Here is a 20982-nt window from a genome sequence, read left to right as displayed (position 1 = left end):
AATAAAAAAACATACCTACTATGCAGATTTATCTCTATGCACATAAATATATGCAAATAAAGTACAATATATTATGAATCCTAATTAGTTGCTGATTACAAATTACATGACAAAATGTGTGTCTACTTTTCAAAGTTAATACTTTCACACATTTATAGTAACGTAATCTGATTACTTTTGGATTACATTTAGATTACTTTAACATATAGTTTTGACAGATATACATACAAATATATGTTCAAATATTTATCAGCAATAGAAGCCCCAACAACAAAGTGCAATGGAGAGTTAATCCTTTTAACACATTTATGGTAATGTAATCTGATTACTTTTGGCTTTTGGATTACATTTAGATTACTTTTGTGCTAATCTACATTTTATGTTTCTTATATTAATGTAGGATAATGTTGCATTGCTTTCACACATATATACTGCATAAAATAAAAAACATACCTACTATGCAGATTTCTCTCTATGCACATAAATATATGCAAATAAAGTACAATAGCATAACTCATAAAACTACTCAAGTGCTGAAATATATTATAAAAGTGCTAAATTATATAAAAAACTAATAATATATAAAAAAAGGGTTAACGTATTTTTACTGTTACTAACATTTATTAATATTATGCAATTTATTTCCATATTTATATGCAAATGCATATGCAAATATAATAAATTATATAATAAAAATATCTAAATTATTTTTAGTGTTTTACACATACAAGTTTAAAACATACTGTGTAGACATAAACCTTTTTAAAATATGTACACAATGAGTGTGTATATAATAAATATATCACATTAATATTACAAAATTGCCCAGCCATTTACATGCTGATCACCATGTTTCATTTTATGACACGCACCACTAGCTGGCAGCATTTTACAAAACATCAGTCAATGCAAAAGTAACTTCTCCTGTGATTCAATTCACCACAGTCTTTCACACCAAGATTTGCTCGAGTGTGAAGAAACTCTGGTCTCCGATAATGATGTAACAGGATGCTGCTGAATATACGACAGGAAATGAGGAGGGTAATGATGCGGCATTAACTAACCAGAATGCATTGTGCAACATCTAACACAACAGCAACTACTTAAAACCCTCCAGTTTAAAGGAAATTGGTTTTAGCTGTTCATATTAACTATCATCCTGAAGCTGCAGTATTCATTCAGACACAACAAGTTTGAGCTGTTCCACCTGTGTTCTGCAGCTGGTACTGAGAAGCCAGGAACCGGGTCTTTGGTGCCGTAGTATTTCTTGATGACCCCGATCCCGGCCACCGTATCCGTTCCTTTAAAGTTCACCAAGTGTGCAGATGCGCCGATACCAGCCGTCTGGGGAAAAAACAAACATGGGTCAGACTTCATTTTAAAGTTCTTGCTATTAATAAACCATTAACTATGACTTTTTGAAACTATGTTGGCTGAAAGACGTGGTTACAAACATGACAATGAAAAGATAACCTGTATATTAAGAGATGAACACAAGGTCTTTGAGGGAATTTTATTCTAAAATGTGGTGAAATATGTTTAAAAGGAATTTAATTACTTGTAAATGTGGATTAAGGTGAATTGCGTAAAGGTAAACAGCACATGAATCTCACCTCTTGCGATGAAACCCCTCTGTAACCAAAGTCATGCAGTTTATACTCCAGTCCTTCCAGGCTTCCCGACGTTTCCATGAGATATTTGGCCAGAATCTTCTTCTGTTCCCTCGAGTTTGTGGCGACGGTGATGGGATACCAGATCTGAACCAGGCAAGTCTGTTGAGGAAACAAACGCACACCATTTAAACAGCAACTATTAGGTCAACTATTAAATGATAAGAAATGTGTTTTATTTATTAGCATTTTATTTTGAACACTTAATAGGCACTGAGCAGATGATTTATGAATCCTAATTAGTTACTGATTACAAATTACATGACAAAATGTGTGTCTACTTTGTTAATACTTTCACACATTTATAGTAACGTAATCTGATTAATTTTGGATTACATTTAGATTACTTTAACATATTGTTTTGACAGATATTCATACAAATATATGTTCAATAATTTATCAGCAATAGAAGCCCCAACAACAACGTGCAATGGAGAGTTAATCCTTTTAACACATTTATGGTAACGTAATCTGATTACTTTTGGCTTTTGGATTACATTTAGATTACTTTTGTGCTAATCTACATTTTATGTTTCTTATATTAATGTAGGATAATGTTGCATTGCTTTCACAGATATATACTATATATATATATATATATATATATATATATATATATATATATATATATATATATATATATATATATATATATATATATATATATAATTCTTTATCAGCACCAAAAACTCCCACAACAAAGTGCAATGGAGAGTTAATACTTTCACACATTTACAGTAATGTAATCTGATTACTTTTGGATTACAATAAGATTAGTTTTGTGCTAACCTACATTTTATGTCTCTTATATTAATGTATGATAAAATATTGTTTTGACAGATATACATACAAATATATATTCAATTCTTTATCAGCAACAAAAGCCCCAACAACAAAGTGCAATGGAGAGTTAATCCTTTTTACACATTTATGGTAACGCAATCTGATTACTTTTGGATTACATTTAGAATACTTTTGTGCTAATCTACATTTTATGTTTTTTATATTAATGTAGGATAATGTTCTAGTGCTTTCACAGATATACAGTGTATATATTCAATTCTTTATCAGCACCAGATGCCCCAACAACAAAGTGCAATAGGAAGTTTATACTGTTTACACATTTATAGTAATGTAAACTGATTACTTTTGGATTACATTTAGATTGCTTTTGTGCTAACCTACATTTTATGTTTCATATATTAATGTAGGATAACATATTGTTTTGACAGATTTACATACAACTATATATTCAATTATTTATGAGCAACAGAAGCCGCAACAACAATGGAGAGTTAATACTTTCAAACATTTATAGTAATGTAATCTGATTACTTTTGGATTACATTTAGATTACTTTTGTGCTAATCTACATTTTATGTGTCATATTTTATTGTAGGATAATTGCTTTCACAGATATACATACAAATATATATTCAATTCTTTATCAGCAACAGAAGCCCCAACAACAAAGTGCAATGGAGAGTTAATACCTTTTCACATTTATGCTAACGTAATTTGATTACTTTTGGATTAAATTTAGATTACTTTTGTGCTAACCTACATTGTATGTCTCTTATATTAATGTAGAATAATGTTGTATTGTTTTGACAGATACATACTGTATATATATACACAAATATATATGAAATACTTTACCAGCCATAAAAGCAAAGAGCAATGACGTGGAGTTACTATATTTACACATTTGTAGTAATGTAATCGGATTACTTTTGGAATACTTTTACATTATTTTTGTCCAATATTTAATGTCTCATATATTAAAGTATGATAACTTTGCACTGTTTTGACAGATATGCATACAGATGTATATTCAACTCTTTATGCGCAATAGGAGCCCCAACAGCAAAGTGCAATGATGGAGAGTTGTTACTTCCACTAGTATAAAGAGATATGTTTAAATGGACCAAAAATATTGTTTAAATTCACTTAGAAATGGACAAAAACATTCATTTTAATAGTCATTTATACTGAGCACTGTATATTGCAGAAAAAAACACATTTTTGTGCAGTCCTTATGCACTTAGAGAGCTTGAAAAATCTCAAATAAACACAGAGTGTTTGCTGGGAGGTGATGCCAGGCAGAAATGCATTGTTTAAGGCCAGCCGGTCAAGTCAATATTATGATACTACACAAATACCCTGATAAGCCCTGGCGCTTTCTGGGCACAAGAACATCCTGCTGTCTCAATCTCATGGACTCCATTCAACTCGGTGAACTGTAGAGTTTTAGTGCAATCGCTGTTTTTGCCCTGGGGTAATAGCTTGTTTCTGAATCTGCTTTAAAATCCAGTCAATCCAGTCATCTTTTGATAATGATTTTATTCATTATTCTAGTCTCAGTTGCAATTTTGCCAGAGAAATGTGATGTATTTCTAAGTGAAACAGGGTGTTCGATAACTCAGTTAGAGCCTGATGAGATCTGGTTAGCATTAATCAATGCAAATTTAAAGTCTAATGAAATTTCCTTTTTCAATCAAAAAGAAAACAAAATCAAATGCATTTATGTACATAACAGACATGAGAACCACTGCCTAGTCCTCATGTCAACAAAGTGTTTTATAACACTGATTATAATTTATAATACAAATAATTTACTAAGCTGTTATTATTATTAGTATTAATACATTTAAATAATCCACAAAATTTTTCATATTTATTGTTGTTCCTTTCAAAAACAGAGCTTTTATTTTGGTGGAAAAAATTGGAAATGTTTTTTTTTTTGTTCTCCAAAATTGAACTGTCTATATACAGTTTAAGTCAGAATTATTAGCCCCACTTTGATTTCTTTTTTAAATATTTCCCAAATGATGTTTAGAAGAGCAAGGGAATTTTCACAGTATGTCTCATAATTTTTTTTCTTCAGAAGAAAGTCTTATTTGTTTAATTTCGACTAGAATAAAAGCAGTTTTTAATTTTTTTAAAAACATTTTTGGGACAAAATGATTAGCCCCATTAAGCTATATTATTTTTCAATAGTCTACAGAACAAACCATCGTTATACAATAACTTCCCTAATAACCCTAACCCGCTTAACCTATTTAACCTAGTTAAGCCTTAAATGTCACTTTAAGCTGTATAAAAGTGTCTTGAAAAATATATAGCCAAATATTATGTGCTGTCAACAGGACAAAAATCAGTTATTAGAAATTAGTTATTAAAACGAATATGTTTAAACGCATGTTGAAGAAATCTTCTCTCCGTTTAAAAGAAATTGGGGAAAAAATAAACAGGGGGGCTAATAATTTTGACTTAAACTGTACACATTTAATCCACCTCTTAAAGCCAGACACTGCTGACAGTCCTTTTTGGGGAAAAATGCATCTGTGTTGCAAATTATGTTGACAAAAGTTTTATGCTACATTTGCCCTCATTTGCCTTTTAGTTGTGAATTTGTTTTAGTAAATTGTCCTATGTAAATTTGATTGTGTAACTTGATTGTGTAAATCATATATTAAAAATGTGCATATATTTTTTTTATCTTAAATTGTCCCTCTCTTAAAAAGTTGGAAAGTTGCATGTTACATGGATCCAATCCATGCTCAGCAAAACTAGCTAGAAAAATCTCAGTCATTGTTGGAATATTCTGGAAGCTGACAGCATTAACAATTCATATTAAAATATATATCATTAACATTAAGGGGATGGTCTGCAAGCAATTGACCAATATCGGTATTGAAATCGGCCAAAAGTTTAATTAATATCGGTATTGACCAAAAATGTGTAATCAGTACAAATCGGTACAACCCTACATTAAAATATAATAAATGCATATTGCTGGAATGCTTTTAAGGCTGACAGCATTAACAATTCATATCAAAATATATATTATTAACATTAAGGGCATAGTCTGCATGCAATTGACCGATATCGGTATTGAAATCGGCCAAAAGTTTAATTAATATCGGTATTGACCAAAAATGTGTAATCAGTACAAATCGGTACAACCCTACATTAAAATATAATTAATGCATATTGCTGGAATGCTTTTAAGGCTGACAGCATTAACAATTCATATCAAAATATATATTATTAAAATTAAGTGTATAGTATTGTATGCAATTGACTGATATCGGTATTGGAAATGGCCAAAACAAATCGGTTTTGACCAAAAATATGTGTAATCGGTACAAATCAGTACATCCTTACTTTAAAATCTAATTCCTAAATTGTTGTGGCTTCAGTCATTGTTGGAATATGTGTAAAGCTGGTAGCATTAGCAATTTATATCAAAATATAAATCATTAAAATTAAGTGTAAACCATTTGATCATTAGTGGCTTTGAAAACAGCTGAAAGTTTTAAATTAAAATCAGTATCAAGCAAAAAATTGGTAATCGGTAAAACCCTACTTTAAAATATAATAAATAATTTTTTTCCTTATGATCCTGTCCTATTTCTCAAACTCCTAAGAATAGCTTTTTCTGCATTTCCTCTGACTAAACTTCACACTTAATGTCATTCATCAGCTCAAAATCTGTCTCAGTGCACAAATGTCAACAGGGATTATCTTAAAACTAGTGTTTAATGCTGGCTCACATGTGTGTGTAAAGCCAAACTATAATGCAAAGGGCCAGCATGTGGCAGTCACAAAAGAGACATTCTCTCCACCTTCGCAACACAAAAGACTAAAGGTGTACACTAAATACTTTCATTATCTGTGTAAAGTCGCCTTGCAGGTCTGAAGAGTGTCCAAACAATTGAGCTAATCATAACCCTTCCCATGGCCATCATAAAGATCATGCACATGTTATTGTAGTCTCCTAGAGAGCAGATATGTGGTGACGTTGTGTTCTGAGAGCCAAGGGCAAATAAAAACACACAGTCTAAATATACCGTCTACACGCATACATACAACTCACCCTGACTCAGTCAAGAAAAATCCACTTACTTTGAATATGCAAATGAAGCAAAGTAGAGTAAAAATCGGGGATTGTTTTCTCTGACAGGTGTGCTTTATCATGATGACTGTACAGGTGGAGCTGGATTTGGGGATGTCAGTATGACTTGGCAGGATTGGTGAGATTTAGCCTAATGTAGAGTGACTGACATGTTCTTGAAGGATTTCTATGTTACCTATATGTTTACCTTATATACGATTGACACAACATAATTTGTGGATTCATTCATTCATTCATTCATTCATTTTCTTTTCAGCTTAGTCCCTTTATTATTATGGGGTCGCCACAGCGGAATGAACCACCAACACCAGCGGATGCTGCAACCAGTATAAATGTATGTTCCTACTGAAATCACACATATGTTAACATAATATTGTATATCAATAATGCAAACTAAGTAACCTTTAATGTCTAGGTGAAGTGAAAGTTCCTCAGACCTTTATTTCAGTATGTTAATCTACTTCCAACTGAAATGGAATATTAAGTAGGAGGCGGGGCTAAACTACCAGTATGATAACGGTAATTAATATGCAGAAATCCACGGGTTGACATCAACAGAAGGACTGACACTCCAAATGCAGCAGCAAATGGCCAGATTTGATTGACAATTACCAAAACAAATATAACTTGCACTGTTTAATTTCACGCGGCCGCCATTTTAAAGAACCAAAGCGAGGCTGCAGTGGGAAGAAACCCGTAAGTGTAGGACCAGCACTGTGAACATTGCAGCAATATGTTGTGGACTACAAACCTCCAGCTGTTGCTGAGATTTTGAAATGCAGAAATTGTGTAACCATCACTTGAATATTATTCAGTAAGTTTAATTTAAACAATTAAAAGCAAATTAGGCATCAAACAACATCGCAATCTCTGTAAGAGTAGCATGCTCAAGTGTCCTCCAAGGCTTCAGATCATGGCACCAGTTAAACACCGTGGGGACGCTTTCCTGCTTCAGCCTATGTAACCCGGTGAGTGATAAAACACTGCAGTTCTTTGTAGCACACCCTCGTGTTGTCTGTAATAGTGTTGTCCTGGTACTGAAGTTTTAAAACCGGCTAACATTGTGCGCGATTGACTCGACTGATCTTCACGGCTGCTTCGCACTTCAGTCTTCGTGTATCTGTGTTTGCACTCAGTTTACCGCTCTTCACCCAGTGCAAACACAGATACACAGAGGCTGGAGCGCGAAGCAGCCGTGAAGATCAGTCGAGTCATCAAGCAGATCGCTCGGCTCGTCTGTGTTTGTGCTCAGTAAACAGCGGAGGGTGATGACCTTCTCGGCCAATCACAAGCATTTCTGTTGAGCATGTGAACACAATGGCAAATCAGCGCTGTTTTAAGAAAGCCATCAACATTGACTAAATGCTAGTGGGAAATTGACGGTTTTTCTATTAATTCAGTATCATGACGAATCTAATATGATGAAAGAATCAGTTTATTAACTCGAGTTTGATAAATGGCATCTAAAACGTGTGTTTGGGAAAGAAAACGTTAGCTTACTAGTGCCATTTCCCTTAACTTAGCTGGAAATGAGCTCTGACATCCCTTTTTATTTTCACCATTCATTCAGGATGGACCTTCGGGTCACTCGGAAGGCGGTGGAATAATACATTTGTGTTACTTTCTCTTTGCTGATAAGATATACAGCCAAGTACACAACGTTCCCATGCAACTCCCAACAATACTTCCGGGTGTCTTCCCACCGCAGCCTCGACTTCACTTTTTAAAACAGCGGCTGCGTGAAATCAGTCTATTATTCTTTATTTATATTATTCTATTGAGCTAGCAAAATAAAAATTGTACATTTTAATTTCACACGTGCTTTAAATAAAATCATATACAGCACTCAACATTTAAAGTGGATCCAAAGCTTTCGTCAAAGTTTTACTAAAACTATTAAACAACACCCATTCTTGTCTTGGGTGTTGACTACTGTAGGTCAATTAAAGGTAAAAGTCTTACCTCTACCCAATTAGTGAGCCAGTAACACTCCGGATCTGTGTTTTCCACAGTAAAGAGCACATTTCCCCGTGGGATGACGCTTCCCTCTGGCACAGCCTTAATCTCGATGGGAAGGTGACCGTTGTATTTCTGTACAAGTGATATAACATTAAAGATGTGACTGAAAATCAATCACGGGACAAACCAGGGTTCCCACTCTTTTATAAGAGCTTTTAAAAGCGCCATAAAGTTCACATCAAGCACCTCTGTAATTTACACCAACAACATATAAACGTCATTACTGTACTTAACATTTAACTTACATAATATTTACATCAAATGTGCCATTTTCAACCGTCATGTTCGAAGTCCTTTAATAAAAATGTGCTGAAGACAAAACTGGTAATATTCAAATGTGGTTTCTAAAATGTGCATTATTTCTAGTAGTTTCTAGTAGTTTTTGTACAATTGTTAAATTAAAGATTTTTAAATGAAGAAATTTTGGGGGGTTTTTTTGACATCATCATGAGAACTGTTGAAATAACACCAAAAACTATTTTTATTTAAAGCACTTTATTTAAACTCAAGCCCTTTCAAGGACCTGTGTTTGTTTTATGCACTTTCCAGGCCTTGCATATACAGTTCAAGTCAAAATGAATCGGCCTCCTGTTTTTTTTCTTTCTAAAATTTCCCAAATATTGTTTAGCAGAGCAAACAAATTTTCACAGTATTTCCTATAATATTTTTTCTTCTGGAGAAAGTCTTATTTGTTTTATTTCGGCTAGAATCAAAGCAGTTTAAATTTTTTTTTAAACATTTTAAGGTCAAAATAATTAGCGCCCTGTTACGCGGGTCTGTGTTTTTTAAATTCATTTATTTATCTGTTGCGGGTTTGTGCTTGTTGCGCTTGAGTTATAGGAGGAGTTTTTCTACCCGGCTTGTCCAGGATTGGATGACGCCTGTGACGTCACTTGGGATTCCCAGTATATACGGCTGACAGCAATGGCGGCTCTCTCTCTCTCTTGCAGTCTCTCACCCTCCCTCAGCTCGGTGGTGGCTTGAGCTCAGGCGGTCTGGCTGGCGGTGCTCCGCATCTACATGCCGCTCTTTTTAGTGTTTTGTTCTTGTCAAACTTTTGATTCTTCAGTTCGTAATTGGCTAACTACTTTATTTTGATACTTTATTTCGAAGCAGGTAGTGGTTTATTTTTATTTTCATAGTCACGTTTTGTTATTTATTTAGTTTAGTGAAGGTAAGCAGTGGCCCTGAAGACTCACCTGTTTTTTATTCCTTTCACGGGAGTTGTAGGTAAGATCTGTCCATTTAAAAACAGTATAGTCAGAGGCCTGTTTTCCTTAGCTGCCCTACCCGTCTACTTGATTTTTCTTAATGTTTTGTCTCTTTTGGAAACATATGATTTATGAAAATTAAAGAGTATTGACGGGACGTCAATTTATTAATTAAATCGTCTGTGTCTTTCATATGTTCGGCTTAAACCTTGATTGTTGTTATTATTCAAGCCAGTTTTCAGTTTTGATCCGTAACACCCCCTTAAGCTGTTTTTTTTCCATTGGCTACAGAACAAACCACAGTTCAAGAGTTCACACTTAGCTGATGATTGATTATAAGCAAGTTTGGCATGCTGTCCTGGGAGAGAGCCCTGAGCTCGAAGGTTCTAGAGCCCTGGGCTCCCTCCCGTTTGGAGGAAGAGAGGGGAGCCTTGAGCTCAGGTAGATCTCGACAACTCCCCCTTGATAGGAGCTGATGACTAAAAATTGAATGCTATTAAAAGATATGCTGCATTATAAGATTACCTGAATTGCAAATTTAGATACATCAATTTACTTGTTGTGCATGTTTTTGGGATGTGGGAAGAAACCGGAGGACCCGGGGAAAACCCACGCAAGCACGGGAAGAACATGCAAACTACACACAGAAACAACCACCGGCCTGTTGAAGGACTAGAACCGGTGACGTTCTTGCTGTGAGGCGACAGTGCTAGTCACTGGGCCACCGTGCCGCCCTATGGAGGGAAAGGTGAAAAGGTAGGGGTGGAAGGGGGGATTCTTCAAATCACAGATGACTGTAGTGAAAAAACCCTGGCTCTTTATAGTGGGTCAGGAATGGCCTGATTGGTGGATCATGCATGCTAATGCAGAACCAGCCGTGTTCAATCATAATCACGTGCTCCTCTCGAAATTAGTTTATGAATAAACTTCACTTATACAATGATTTGCCTAATTATTACCCTAACTTAACCTAATTTACCTAGTTAAGCCTTTAAATGTCACTTTAGGCTGAATACTAGTGTCTTGAAGAATATCTAGTCAAATATGATGTGCTGTCATCATGGCAAAGATAAAATAAATCAGTTATTAGAAATTAGTTATTAAAACTATCATGTTTAGAAATGTGTTGAAACAAAATCTTCCCCTCCGTTAAACAGAAATTGGGGAAAGATGTAACATCCCCTATATGTAAACTGGCTTGGAGAAACTACCTTAATGTTATATTTAGAGCGAATTAGACACTATTTGAAAAGAAAACTCGAACAATTTGACAAAATTTGGCATCCTTTTAACTGTTACCTTATCATTTCTGTAATGTTTTAATATGCTTTGTCATCATACTCTGTTGTTCAAACAGTTCTTTGTGAACAAGTCGTCTTGTTATGTGGGAGGGTTTTTTATTTACTATTAAGATTTTCTTTTTTTTTATTTGTTAAATGTGCACAAAATATGCAAAACAGAGAATCCTTTTGTTTCTGAACTAGTGTCTTCAATAAAACTTGACAAATAAAAGGGAAAATTCTATACGTCTTTATAACAATAAATCTGAAATTCAAGCATTTCAAGAAGTGTGGGAACCCTGCAAAACAAGAGACATCCAGAGTTATATCAATACCTCCAAAATGTAATTCCATCCCTTTTCATTGAAAACATCATCCTGAAAGTGTTCCCGGTACACCTCTTTAGCTTCCTGAATCTTCTCTGGTGTGATGACCTGTCCTGTAAGAACAAAACATCAACTCTGAGACTGCAGTAACACACACCACAAGGAAGAAACAACTCAAAACAAGAATAAACTACACAGTGAAATAGGAGTGTCACGATTTCGATTTTAATTGAAATCGATTGAAATTTATGCTTAAATTAAATCGATTATCGAATCAAAAAATAGAATCGTCGATGCTGCCATGCCCCCATGTCACGTCAGCTTGTCTTGCCAAGCGGGAAAAAACAGGCTTGTTGAAGTGCTTGTTAAACTGCAGAAGCAGGAGACCCGTCGACAAAACTTAAACCCTCTCCTCTTTTCAATGAAGTCGCCGGTGTGTAAGCATTTTGGATTTCCAGTGAGTTATGTTGACATCGTTCGTGTTGTCGACAAAAAAAACACAGTTTTGCAAGCTCTGCTATGTGCGTATTACATACGGTTCGTCCGATAGACAACACCGGCATCGCGATCCTCCGCCCGCCCCGTTGCAAATCCGCTCGCGAAAAGTACACACTCAGGCCCTGTTTACACTGTCTTTGTTTTTAAATGCCATTTTAGAACGACAACGATTTGACATCCACAGTGGCGTGTAGCATTTCTGAGCAGCCCTCCTTCCTCACTACCTCTGAAAAGTATCTTGCCTTTATTCATTTACTGTATGATTTGTTTATGGGTAAAACAAAGACCATCCAGGTCAGGTAGTTTAAACGGTAGGCTACAAATAATTAATTGGTCATTAATTAATTATTCATAATCGAAAATCGAATCGAATCGTGCCTTCAGAATCGAAAATGTAATCGAATCGAGAATTTGGAGGATCGTGACACCCTTACAGTGAAAGCAGGTGGATGGTGTGTGTGCATGCTTAATTTCCCTTTCCCTACATCCTTGCGTTATTGCCTTAAAGAAATCTTGCATGCTCGCAGTGCACCTTTGTCCCGTCCACACTTCAAACTAGCTTAAAGGGATAGTTCACCTAAAACTGAGAGTTCTGTCATCATTTACGCAATCTTTACTTGTTTTAAACACTAAGGGAGATATTTTGAAAAATGCTGGAAACACTGACTTCCATAGTATGAGCAAGCAAAGAAAAACATTAAAATATAAAAGTAGTGCATGAGTATTTATTAGTCTAACAGTGCTGCAGAATCCAGACTGAAGCTGGGAGCTTGTATTGAGCGACCGGCCTTTGTGGGTGAAAGAGCAGATGTTCCTTTGTCTCACTTTTTCATCCTACAACACAATTTCTAAAGCCTTGGCCCCAGCGCACCATGAAATCCTTTACAGTGCAAAAATAGACAAAATTCCTTTATGAATGTGGCAAATCTGAGCGGCATGCAAGAACAACAACCTCAAACCAGACTGTTAGTCACACATCTTGCACTCAAAGCCCTGTTCATGCTGCTGCTTCCCTAGCCTATAACTCTACCCTCACGTTTGCTCATTTAACACTGGCTCCGTCACGAGAAAGTCTTTTGTTTTTCCTCTGCTGGAACAAACAGTGGTGTTACTTTTCAGGGTAGAATGAAGCAAACTGACTGTATGACTAAGTTAGGCTGCATTCACGAGAGTCAACGCAAGCTAAATAAAGCAATCAATTGCCTTACCTTTTAAGTATTTGTGGAGAATGTACTGAAGCCCATAGAAGACCGTCTTGTCGTATTTGACTTTTCGGGGCTTGGTCGAGTCTGTCTTCTTCTCACGGCACTCAAAGTAAGAGTACACCTTACTAGTGTTGGGTGGGTACTGTTTATAATGTGTGACCTGCAATGAAAGAAAGATATTTATTATTAATACTTGCTGAATGCTTGATTCTGATTGGCTGATGAACATTCTAAATGAAATGCACAGCAAAAGTAGTTCCGGCAAGTTTTGAGTGGATTACAGCTCCATACATAATATATATCGCCTTACATTAATAAGTGACTTGAGTCATTGCAGAGATGTATGGATGCAGTCCTCCAAGCTCATGGGAGTCAGACACAAAATGTATTCTTTCTCTACTGCAGCATGACTTTATATTCTATACTGGACATTATTTCTGTTAAGTGACAAGACTTTTGTTTAAGCAAAGTCTGACCTTACTGTCCTAATTAAATCTTTCAAAATCAAGGCATGATCATACTTACTTTAGTTAAATAAGCGTAATCTAGAGGTCTTCGCCTTTCATATAAGCCACTTCAGAAACCAAATGATCAACTAGAAGACCAGTTATTATTTGTTGTTCTTAAAACTTCGATAGGTGACAAGACTTTTGTCAGGTTATGTATGCACATTATTTTATATATACACTTGAAGTCAGAATCATTAGCCCCCCTAAATTACTAGCCCCTCTGTTTATTTTTTTCCCCAGTTTCTGTTAAACGAAGAGCAGATTTTTTTTAACACATTTCTAAACATAATAGTTTTAATAAGTCATTTCTAATTCGCCATGATGACAGTAAATAATATTTGACTAGATATTTTTCAAGACACTTCTATACAGCTTAAAGTGACATTTAAAGGCTTAACTAGGTTAATTAAGGGTAACTAGGCAGGTTAGGGTAATTAGGCAAGTTAACGATGGTTTGTTCTGTAGACTATCGGAAAAAAAATTAGCTTAAAGGGGCTAATAATATTGACCTTAAATTGGTTTTAAAAAAATTTAAAACTGCTTTTATTCTAGCGGAAATAAAACAAATAAGGCTTTCTCTAGAAGAAAAAACATTATCAGACATACTGTGAAAATTTCCTTGCTCTGTTAAACATAATTTGGGAAATATTTAAAAAAGAAAAAAAAATCAAAGCAGGGCTAATAATTCTGACTTCAAATGTAGATACATTGCAGTGATGCATTTACGGTGAAAACTTAAAATGCATGCTTTTGTTAGCATCAGACAAAGGAAAGATTTGAATATCTGATTGCATCTTCAATGCAAAAACCCACAACCCACATATATATCATGCTAGCACATTTTGCACCGACATCTAACTTCTAAAGACAAAAACAAAACATCCAGCTTGCCCTCTTGCTCTTCAAGAGCTGTGATATAAATACACCCTATGCCAAGAGCGTGACTACAGTTACTCTAGATATCAAACAGACAACATTCTAGGCTGCCTTCTGATATTTTGTGCATGCTGACCTTTCCCCAGCAGTTTTTGGCCGTTCTCCTGTGTACAGGCCAGCCTGGGAAAGGTTATACCCTCATGGTTACGCCCGACAGCTACAATGGTTGTTCCCTGCACTCCAATAGCCAATTTCAGGCAAGGACAGTGGGCCTGGTTGAGTATGGATGTGCAATACTATAGGGAAAATAATAATAGCATATTTTTTATGTATTAATATTACAAAAATATATTATAGGAAGTACAGTGGAAATTTCCTTTATTCATTTAAATATTAGTATTTAAAAATATTACAAAGAAGAGCTAATAATTTTGCCATCAACCACATATTTGGCACCCTTATTGTGAATAAGCAGCCATGAAGATCCTGCTCGAGTCTCTTTTCTGAAATAAACAGCTCATGAACAGCTGCATGCAGTCCAGGCATCCACAGCAACTGACTGTGCACATGGAGGACACCACAATGCCAGCCTCAGATCCAAAGAATCTGCCACAGGGTTTTGGGTAAGCAGCTATTTTGATGTGTGTCAAACTGAAAGTAACACTGCATAAACAAGTTGTAAAACCAAACGATCCAGATCGGATCTGATGTTCCCAATTGCACATGCAATCAATAAGAGCCCTGAAATCTCTTGCACAACACAGGCATGTCATTGATGCAGTCGATTGAAGATAAAAGAGGAACGGAGCAACACCAGATGGAACTGTTAACACAAGCCTAACCAGTGCCCTTTACAATGCTAAAGGTAGTGTGCTTATTGATTGGTCCATGCATTCAAGTACTTTTCCCCGTCATTTTTCTCCACAGGGATACCTCAATATAATTCAAAACTATATTAGAGGTTTCGCAGTGTCAAATTCATTCATTATGCCATGGCTCATGAAGGATGATTGCAGGCGGTTTCATTGTTGAGGTATCTAAATGATGGCCAAACAATCTATACTGCTCAGTATTGAGTATTTAATGGATAGTTCACCCAAAAATGAAAATTATGTCATCATTTAGACAACCGTTATCTTTAGATACTTAGATATTTAGAAAAATGATGGAAACCTACTGTATAACTATTGACTTCCATACTATTTGTTTTTCCTACTATGGAAGTGAGTGGTTACAGGTTTTCAACTTTCTTCAATTGCTTCTTCTTTTTCTAACAAATCGATTTTTCAAAATTGGAAAACTGAACACCCTTTAAATATTGATTATTATTTGATTATTGATTTGGTATTTGATCATTTGGAAAACTTGACTGCTTTAGCCCAAAAAAACCATCAGTGCATATAAGAAACAGTGTAAATACCTCTTATTGTGCAAAAGAGATATTTCAAAAGAGGCAAATAGAGAGAAGAGTGTTTCTACAGGTGGTTTGTCAAGTCTACTCACCTGTACTCAGAAACATTTAATAACCTTTTAGGATTGGAGGAATAATTAATTAATATATTATTGATATATAATTGATTTTTTTTATCTCTCTCTCTATCTATCTATCTACCTATCTATCTATCTATATTTATTTTTTTCTTTTTCTTTTTATTTATATGTTGCGTGATATTTTTGAGATATTTAGAATTTAATTTCTTTTTTCATATTTATCTATATATGAATATTTGAAATTGGCATTATGCATTCTATTTGTCATGTGGTCTTGTATGTTATATTATATAGTTTTAATATAAATTGTATACAATAAATAAATAAAAAATAGATTTTGTGTCACCAGAAGAAAGAAACTTGTTTGGAACCACTTGAGGGAGAGAAAAGAAATGAATGAATTCTGCCTGAATATGTTGAATTAAATTCATTACAGGCTGAATTACATGCATTGCATTGCATGTCACCACAGGGGAATGAACCAACTTATCCAATATACGTTTTACGCTGCGGATGCAACCTGTTACTGGGAAACATCCATACACACTCATAAACTACGGACAATTTTAGCTTACCCAATTCACCTATAGCGCATGTGTTTAGCCTTGTGGGGGAAACTGGAGAACCTGGGGGAAACACATAAACATGGGAAGAACATGCAAACTCCAAATATATATATATATATATATATATATATATATATATATATATATATATATATGTGTGTGTGTGTGTGTGTGTGTGTGTGTGTGTGTGTGTGTGTGTGTGATTTTTTACCTTAATATTTATATACTTATTTAGAGGATAATTATGTTTTGCTTATACATTCTTGCTTGGTGAATTGTATTAGTGGGGGATTTTTATGGTGTGTTTTATATATATATATATATATATATATATATATATATATATATATATATATATATATATATATATATATATACTTATACATATATATATATATATATATACATATATATATATTTATATTTTTTATATATATATATATATATATATATATATATATATATATATATATATATATATATATATATATATATATATATATATATGTATGTATTAATATTATGTGTATTTTATTTACAGTGTTATTTGTCTTTCTGACCTAAGATGAACCTAATAAAAAAAAAGCTTTAATCCTTTCATACACAAACATAAAATTAACCACAACTCTTTTTTTTTTTACTCCTGTAGTTGATCTCTACTTCCTTCTCATCCCCTCTTGCTGTAAATGTCACTGGCTTCTCCAGTTTCACCTCGTTTCTATCAAAGCCTAAACCTTGAATGGAAAGTAAACATCACACATTTAAACGTCACCAGTAGCATCACAAGGTCAAAAGCAGAGCTAACGGTGCTGAAAACGAGTACACAATATTCAAAGTGAACATTTCTGAGTAATGTTGGAAACCTGTAACCGCTGACTTCCGTAGTATTTGTCCTTCCTACTATGGAAGTCAATGGTTACAGTTTTTCATCAAATATCATCAATTGTTTATTTAACAGAGGACAGACAGTAAAACAGGGAGTACATTTTAACTTGTGAGCGAACTATCCCTTTACTCACTGTAATTGATGACTGAATCAAATAAGCAACAATCAGCTATTTTCCCGCACGTGATCTCTGACCCTCCAATGACCTCAATGGGATCCTTAAGTAATGAAGCGTCCCCTTTAAAATGCTAAATGAACGTGTCGTCAGCCTCAATGCAAAACACGAGAATCCTATTACATCTGTGGTGGGAGGATAAAAGAGAAACGCATGCACTCCCGTCCTCGAGCAGCGCTGACGAAAGAAAACACTGATCAAACATTGATGAGGCCATATGCACAACATAGTAGACTCAATAAAGATGCTGCTCGGGATGTAGAAAGTACAAAGCAAAGAGTCAAAGGCGTGAGTAGCAACTTTAGGATTAAAAGAAGTGAAACTTGGTTACGTTTGGCAATTCAACATCAATGAAGATACAAAGGTTAGAAGACACTTCCTTCTAATCAATCCTGGGAACAAATGAGGACTCAACAGCAAGTGTTTATCATTGAGCATCCTGAGAAATGAATAATGTGCATTAACGATGTGCACATTTTGTTCGGTTTTCTTATCCAAGAGATAGCCCCTTTCAATTAATGGTGAAACATTATGGCCTTCCTCAGAATCACTTCTTTAAATACTTACAGGTCAGGAGCTTTGTGTACTCTCGAAGGAAAAATTATAACCCTAACCCTGTCAACCATTGAGGCCCCGTATACACTAGTGCGTTTTTGTTTTAAAACGGCGGTTTAGATCAAAAACGATCCGCGTCCACACTAGCGTTTCTGAACATATCTCCGTCCACACTACGCCATCAAAAATGTATATCACGTGACCATTCGCGCAATCTGGGCTAGAGCTGCACGATTCTGGCTAAAATGAAATTAAAATAATTCAAATAAAAGACTTTTGCCTAAAAAAAAGATCACGATTTTCTCACGATTCTGTAGATGTAAAATAAAGGTATGGTAAAAACAAATATATATATCACAACATCGATAATAATATTATGTGGTCTACTGGTTTTTATAAATAATTCTATTCTACTTATAATTATTATGATGTTGAATTATTATGTTTGAGATATATGCTTGCAATCTGTCATAAAAAAATCAGACATTTGCCATTATCAGATTATATTATATAGGCTAGAGTAGTTATACTGACATTGTAAAAATTTATTTTCATGCACAACTATGAAAGAAAAAAACAAAACATATCAAATGCTTGCCGTAATCATAACTCTAAAATGCGATATGATCATTTAAATGAACTGCACACTTTCGGTTTCATTTTGACTGCTAAGTGCTTGTTCATACTTCGCGCGTGGTTCCCAAACCATCACTCTGTGCCACAAACAGAATATTATTTACAACTGTATTACCTGTTACAGCATATGCAGGTTCTGTTCAGTAAAGTAGACACGCGCTTTACAATATCTTTACATGTTATTGTAAAGTGTTACCCATATTCTTACTCTGTGTAACATCATGCATTTAATGTAGTTATAATTATATATAAAACTATTAAAAGTAAAAATTAAACGGCGCTAAAACTACTCCAAAACTAACAGGTTTTCTGGAAAATGATGTGTTTTTGATGCATGGTGTCTTAAAGGATTTTGAAATGGAAATAATATATGTAATATCAGTTTCCATTATATATTTTGGCAGCCTTAAAATACTTAAAGTACACTCTTATAAACTGTAAAAGCTGTCTAAATATTAAACCAAAAGCAGACAACTGAAGGAGCAGTCATGTAGTGCAAACAAAATAAAAGAGAATAGAAATGAAAGGTGAAAACTGGGTTACCGGACTGACTTGTATTGGGTATTTTGCAATGGAGGATTGTGTCAGACAGGAGGACAATCACCACTGTTTCTTCATGAGTCTTATATTTTTAGCATTCACATATATTGTAGTGTTGAAATCAGGATTTTTCACAATTGGTACAGAGAATCTGAATTAAAAGGGCTTTTTTTTCTCTTTTTTTTCTTATTGACAGTGGTTTACTGAGCAAAAAATTAAGAAATTCATTATTATATAAATATTTATTTAAATTTAATTTAATTATTTATTATTCGTTATTATATAATTTCAGTTTTCTTAGAAATAAAAATATGCATGTGCATTACTCTCTGTAAACTATATAGTGAGCCCTAGTATTTCTACATTACCATAGTATTAAAGGTTATTATTCATAACAGAGCTCAGTCTAAGAAATTCAGCAGCTACTTATTTTAGTAATAAAAATTAACATTTATGCAAATTGCAAGACAATTGTAATTGCTTAAGTATAGTTGTAGGGTTATGTTTCTGATCCAATTTGTTTTTGAAAAATTATACATTTACATTGACTTTCTTAACACAAATAAATAAAGAAGAACAATGTAAAACAGATATTGATGGCACGGTGGCTCAGTGGTTAGCACTGTTGACTCACAGCAAGAAGGCTGCTGGTTTGAGTCCCATGTGGGACAGTTGGCGTTTCTGTGTGGAGATATGTCTTTGGACCCCCCCAGTCCAAAAATGTAACTAAATCGGTGTGTAAATGAGTGTGTATGGGTGTTTCCCTGAACTGGGTTGTAGCTGGAAAGGTGTCCGCTGCCTAAAAAAACATATGATTTATATATTGTAACATAACCTTATTGTAAAGTGTTACCCTTATTTCTTATGTAATAATATGCAATAACTGTAGCTCTAATAATATTAAAACTAGTAAGTAAAATTACTCCTAATTTAACAGGTTTTCTGGAAACATATTGTATGTTTTCGATGCATATAATTTTGAAACGGAAATAAAGTTTTAAAACTTTTATGTAATATCAGTTTCCATGCTACACTTTAGGAACCCATAAAATACTTAAAGTACACTTTTATATACTGCAAATGCTGTCTAAACATTAACAACACATCTATATCACTCAAATAATGTCCAAATATAATTCTATATTCTATAAAATATCTTAAAAAGCAAAAACCAACTTCATCAAATCCATTTACAGGATAATTTATAGATGATAAGTAAATCATACTGCTAGTAGCCACTAATAAGGTTAATGCAGGTGTAGTAGGATGTTAGCTGTGCATCTATATTATTCAAATAATGTCCGAATATAACTGAATATCGTATCAAATCTCTTAAACATCTAAATGAGCTTTATCAGATCTATTTATAAAATCATTTATAGGCTTATAGATAATGAGTACCACATACTAGTAGCCACTACTAAGGTTAATGCAGGTGTAGTAACGTTAGGATGTTAACTACACATCTACATCAGTCAAATAATGTCCAAATTTAACTCGATATTTTATTAAAAATCTAAACAAACTTCATCAGATTCAATAACAAGATCATTTATAGATGTGAAGATAATGAGTACATACTAGTAGCCATTACTAAGGTTAATGCAGGTGTAGTAAT

General features: G+C 34.2%; 1 protein-coding gene across 1 annotated transcript in view; it reads right to left on the bottom strand.

Moving 5' to 3' along the window:
* The window catches only part of nampt1 (nicotinamide phosphoribosyltransferase 1), a 29837-nt gene that overhangs the window by 7368 nt on the left and 1487 nt on the right, over positions 1-20982 (bottom strand). Inside the window, exons 2-6 of the mRNA XM_087247863.2 lie at positions 13134-13290; positions 11437-11540; positions 8554-8682; positions 1614-1772; positions 1208-1344 (exon numbers count right to left, since the gene is read on the bottom strand). Coding sequence (XP_087103989.1) covers positions 1208-1344; positions 1614-1772; positions 8554-8682; positions 11437-11540; positions 13134-13290 — 686 coding nt within the window. The remainder of the gene's footprint in view (positions 1-1207; positions 1345-1613; positions 1773-8553; positions 8683-11436; positions 11541-13133; positions 13291-20982) is intronic.

Source organism: Danio rerio, chromosome 4 (assembly GCF_052040795.2).
Source record: "Danio rerio strain M-AB ecotype USA chromosome 4, GRCz13ab, whole genome shotgun sequence".
NCBI classification, from domain to species: Eukaryota; Metazoa; Chordata; class Actinopteri; order Cypriniformes; family Danionidae; genus Danio; species Danio rerio.
This window is presented reverse-complemented; position numbering and strand designations above follow the sequence as displayed.